The sequence below is a fragment of the Barbus barbus genome, assembly GCF_936440315.1.
Source record: "Barbus barbus genome assembly, chromosome: 3".
In the NCBI taxonomy this organism is placed as follows: Eukaryota; Metazoa; Chordata; class Actinopteri; order Cypriniformes; family Cyprinidae; genus Barbus; species Barbus barbus.
Window position 1 is genome coordinate 3,461,357 of NC_136731.1, and position 5,903 is coordinate 3,467,259.

The 5,903-nt window shown below is 37.7% G+C and overlaps 1 protein-coding gene across 1 annotated transcript; it reads left to right on the plus strand.

The window, feature by feature from the left end:
• The first annotated feature begins 451 nt into the window (after positions 1-451).
• Positions 452-3,110, plus strand: sstr2b (somatostatin receptor 2b). Its single transcript, XM_079392950.1, has 2 exons — positions 452-505; positions 1,805-3,110. Exon 2 carries the CDS (start codon positions 1,852-1,854, stop codon positions 2,977-2,979), a length of 1,128 nt encoding a protein of 375 aa, XP_079249076.1. The 5' UTR covers positions 452-505; positions 1,805-1,851; the 3' UTR covers positions 2,980-3,110.
• The last annotated feature ends 2,793 nt before the right edge of the window (positions 3,111-5,903 follow it).

Below are 5,903 nucleotides of genomic sequence, written 5' to 3' on the forward strand. Positions count from 1 at the left end.
CTATAATTATGACTTTACACCACATTTTATAAGTTATATATTTCAGAAATCTACACTGCTGAAAACAAAGAAACAATTGAAACCAACACAGAATTTGCAATGGTTATAATGGGACTTGTAATGGTTTTAATGGAATCTGTACTGGGTCTCTACTGGTAATTTGTCGCCTTTTATTGGTGGCTTGTTAAAACCACTGAATTCAGTGTGCATACAAACAATATCAATACTACACAATACACAATGTATATAGAATAATGTTTTACAGACACATCAGTGATGAACAAACACCAGTCCTACAGTAACTTCACTCAGACACAGTAGCATAGGACACAGTATGTCTCTCTCTATCCCTCTCTCTCTCTCTCTGAGAGGCTTGTCTCGACACAGGGTCAAATCTCTTCAGATCAGATCAGATCAGATCATTTGTTTGGATATTCCACATGTGCTCTTCAGCAGAACCACGAACGGGACACCACTGTACTGTCCAACACACATCAACATGAAGGTAAGAATGACTCGTTCCAAAAGTATATATTTAAAATATTTTGTATTTATTTTGACTATCAGAAAATTCAGTAAATTAAACATGAATATGTTGTTACTTTGAATCTTCATAAAATTGTTACCTTGATAGAATGTCCACTTTTCCACTTAAAAGTTCTTGTTTTTTCTAAAGAGACTGTAATTAATGCTACAAATGAAACTCCTTGCATTGGCGTGAGCAGCTTTGGACTGTCAGGGAAGTGACAGACACTTTCAGTCCTGGAGCTTTAGCGGTTAATATTAGGATTAATGCACACATGCCCTAGAAAAAAAAATGAAAGCCATAAATGGGTCTGGATCTGAGAGGGACATTGATTACTTTGGTTTTCAGCTTGTTTGTCCACCGGGGATGATTATGACATAGAGGACATTGCTCTCCCAAGTCAGTTACTAGGCTGTGCACTGTATGGCTGTAAAAACTGGAAGCATTAATCTTTCACACTCTGGTGTGAAAGAACTAAAGTATACAGGGCCATACCATCTTAATTACAGCTTGATTGGAAATTGGTATTCTAGGTGGTTGCTAGGGTACTTGGAGTTGTTACTATGATGGTTGCTAGGCTAACTGGGGTGGTTGCTAAGGTGTTGTTATACGGTTGCTAGGGTACTTGGGGTGATTGTTAAGGTGGTTGCTAGAGTACCCGGGGCGGTTGCTAGGGTGTTGCTGTGTGGTTGCTAGGGTGCTCAGGACGGTTAGGGTGCTAAGGTGTTGCTATGCGGTTGCTTGGGTATTCGGAGTGGTTTCTAGGGTGTTGCTATGCAGTTGCTAGGGTACTGAAGATGGTTGCTAAGTTGGTTTGGCTAGTAGCTAGAGTGTTGCTATAAAGATAGATAGATAGATTGCATCAGATGATAGATAATTAATTAGTTTTTCTGTATTTTTGATCAAATAGATACAGCCTTGATGAGCAGAAGAGACTTATTTAAAAAAAAAAACATTAAAACTCATACCGATCCCAAACTTTCGAACAGCAGTGTATATAATAACTAAATAACTAATTTTTCACAAGTTCCACACAGAAGACTTAGTTTGAATAAAACACTTGACTTGCCGTTAATGTAAAATGTTCCACATCTGTCAGTTTGGTTGATGTTTTAGGCAGTACGACAGCTCCCTATGTAGGCTCTCACAAACAAGACAGCATTCTAGGTTTTGGAACAGAGACATTCTGTGTTGGTTGCATTAGGATTAGCACTGATAACAATCTATGATATATACAACAGTATATACTTCATTGACCACCATATGTTTTCCCCCCAGGCTGTAAGATGCATTTAATGGAATTGGGAATCTGAGGGATATACATAATGGATTCCTGGACATTTCTGTTCTCACCCAGTAACCTCCCCAGCAATCTGTCTGGATTCCCCATGTACGATGGCATCATGCTCGGCAACATATCTGAAGAAGGCCTGAGAAATGAGACGGACCAGAGCTTGACCAAAACCAGCACAGCCGTCATCACCTTCATGTACTTTGTGGTGTGTGCTATCGGTCTGTGTGGAAATGCTCTGGTCATCTACGTCATCCTGCGATACGCCAAGATGAAGACGGTCACCAATATCTACATCCTGAACCTGGCGGTGGCAGACGTGCTGTTCATGCTCGGTTTGCCCTTCATCGCGATCCAGTTGGCGCTGGTGCATTGGCCATTCGGCGCGGCTTTGTGTCGCATAGTCATGACTGTGGATTCTCTCAATCAGTTCACCAGTATTTTCTGTCTGATGGTGATGAGCATCGATCGGTACCTCGCTGTGGTGCATCCCATCAAGTCCACCAAATGGAGGAAGCCCCATGTGGCCAAGACCATTAATCTGGTCGTGTGGCTGGTGTCGCTTATCGTCAACCTCCCAATCGTGATCTACAGTGGACTGATCACCAAACCCGATGGGTGCTTCTGCACCATTGTGTGGCCAGAGCCACAGGAGACCTACTACACCACCTTCATGTTCTACACCTTCTTCCTGGGCTTCTTCCTGCCTCTGCTGGTCATATGCCTCTGCTATTTGTTCATTATCATCAAGGTGAAGTCCTCAGCAGTCAGGGTGAGCTCCGGCAAACGGAGGCAGTCTGAGAAGAGGGTGACGCGTATGGTGTCCATTGTGGTTGCCGTCTTTGTGTTCTGCTGGCTGCCTTTCTACATCTTCAATGTGACGTCGGTCACAGGCACCATTAGCACCACGCCTTTTTTAAGGAGCATGTTTGCCTTCGTCGTGGTGCTAGGATACGCCAATAGCTGTGCAAACCCACTATTGTATGCTTTCTTGTCAGAGAACTTCAAAAAGAGTTTCCAGAATGTCCTGTGCTTGAAAAAAGTGGGTGCTTTGGATGAGGCTGAACGCACTGATAGCAAAAAGGACACGCCGCGAATCATGAATGAGCCAACAGAAACTCACAACACACTGATAAATGGAGACCTGCAAACCAGCATGTGAAACAACAAAGGTCATTTCTCAGCAAACTATGGATTTGAAATCAATAGAAACTGTGTTCTCTACAAATAGAGGAAGAGGAGCGACTGTAAAACCAGCAAATATGGTTTGCATTTAAAAGCCCACTGGCTTAGTTTCCCAAAGTTACAAACTTAAATGGAGTTTTGGTCATCTTGCCATGTTTTCCATTCTTTGGTTAAAACCTGTAAAATATATTTGGAGACACTTTAGTTTAGGGAGCAATTCTCACTATTAACTAGTTGCTTATTAGCATGCCTATTGTAAACATAGTGGCTATTTATTAGTACTTATAAAGCACATATTCTGCATGACCATATTCTACATCCATAAACAACTACCTTACTAACTATTAATAAGCGGCAAATTAGGAGTTTATTGAGGCAAAAGTCGTAGTCAATATTTTGTTAATAGCAAGAATTGGACCTTAAAATAAAGTTTACTAGTTCTTCCTGCTAACTAACTATTAACTTTGACTTAAGAAACTCTTAATTTATTGTTTATCAATAGTTAGCAAGGTAGTTGTTAGGTTTAGGTATGGGGTGGGGTGGGTTAAGGGATCTAATATGTGACCCTGGACCACAAAACCAGTTTTAAGTCGCTGGGGTATATTTGTAGCAATAGCCAAAAATACATTGTATGGATCAAGTTTTTCTTTTATGCCAAAAATAATTAGGATATTAAGTAAAGATCATGTTCCATGAAGATATTTTGTAAATTTCCTACTGTAAATCTATCAAAACTTCATTTTTGATTAGTAATATGCATTGCTAAGAACTTAATTTGGACAACTTTAAAGGCGATTTTCTCAATATTATGATTTTTTTGCACCCTCAGATTCCAGATTTTCAAATAGTTGCATCTCAGCCAAATATTGTCCGATCCTAACAAACCATACATCAATGAAAATATTATTTATTCAGCTTTCAGATGATGTATAAATCTCAATTTCGAAAAATGTACCCTTCTGACTGGTTTTGTGGTCCAGGGTCACATATATAGTCATGCAGAATAAGGCATTAATATGTACTTTCTAAACAGCTAAAATGCTGGAAGTATGCATGCTAATAAGCAACTAGTTAATAGTGAGAATGTATCCCTAAACTAAAGTGTTACCATGCATTTTTTATAAAAATGTAGTATATTTATAGAGTTCTTTAAACAAATCATGATTATAACCAGAAGAACTAAGGTATTCTCCAGTGTCATTGTGTTTGAAGAAAATATTCAGTACTCAGTATCTAGTTTTTAAATAGTTTTTTTTTTTTATTCTTAGTTTTTCCATAGACAATAGCAAACAGCAACAACACCATAAGTTCATTACACTGTAAATACCTTTAAAAATATAGAAAGCGTATTTGTATAATGTAGCCAGTGAGATGCTGAACTGGATTGTATTGTAATATGTATCACTCTGTTGATGCATTGTACACATGTTAATATTATTTTCAAGAGTCTGACATCTAACTAATCTGAAGAGATAGTTCATCCAGAAATGCAATATTGCTAGTGGCAATTCAAGCCAAAAATAGTGCCATGGGTCGCTCTCAAAATTTCTAATAACTGTGCAAAGATTCTGATCTCTATCCCTTTGAATGTTAAGGTCAGACAGTAATCTAGAGAGATTTTCCTCGTCTTGATAGAATGTTCATTTGAAAAGGGCTAAAGCATTGTCCTTATGTTACTTGTGAGATCAGGCAGGGACACATGTATTATGATCTTGGATGAACTCGTTCATTCAGATCAGTGCTTGTAGATTCCAAACATATCTTGCCTTCTGAATACTTGCTTGTTTACACTGAATGACGGCACACATAGCAACATGTCTAACAAAGACATTGGTTATAATCATTATAATTGCAAAAGACTTAATTTGCGTCAACGCTTTCACCTCTTTGTCCAAAATCCTTCTCACTTTCTTTATCCTTTTACTTTCAAGCATTCATCTTTTTTCAAGACTTTGTGCAACAGAGGTGTGATCTTCTGGCTACAAACAGTCTCCAATGTCACGTCTGTTAGAAAGCAAACTTGCTGTAAAAATCATGCAAAATGAGAACTGCATTTCTCAAGTTTTGGTTTTCATTTTTTTGTAACTGTCTGTTGCTGAATAAGCCACGATTCTCGCTAGAAAGTGTGTCTCTGATCTTGTATTTGACTTTTAACGTCTGTAAACAGCTTTCATTGCTTGGAGAGTTGTATTTTTTGACACTGAATACATTGGTCACTTATTAAAAGAAATCTCTGGACTAATTCCTCCTCATTATGCTGTTATATTAAAACTGTTTTAAGGTCACGATCATATAGTATACACATTTTCTATATGTATATTCTTGCCTGATCAATGGGATTGAGTTGCTCAGTCATCATTCATTTTCTGGTGAAGAGCACCATCTTTTGGAGAAACACCAAAATACATCTGGAAGGCCGAATCGCACTCATTTTACAAATGTCAACCAAAATGAGAAAGATTACATTGTGGCATTCAATTATCTTTACTAATCTACCTCAATACATTACAATTGTTCTTTCCCAGTCATTTTACAATTAAAATGTGAAGTATTATTGCATTGAATACATTTGAAAACCATTATATATTACACAACTACAAGTAAATTACATTTGGACTTTATTTTATGTTGGGGTGAAATACAGTGTATATTATGAGTGCATGATGCATACGTGTAAAAACAACTTACTTTATTATCTTGCTGTTAATTACTAATACAGGTGATGACAACAAGGATACCCAAAAACAATAATTTAGCTACAATGTGATGAAAGGTTTGTGGTTGAAGTATAGAGTGGATTAATTAAGGTGATAACTTCATCTATAATATATGACATGTCGCTCATACAAGAAACTTGTGTCATAAATACATAAAGGATATTTGAGGAATACTGAGTTGTAT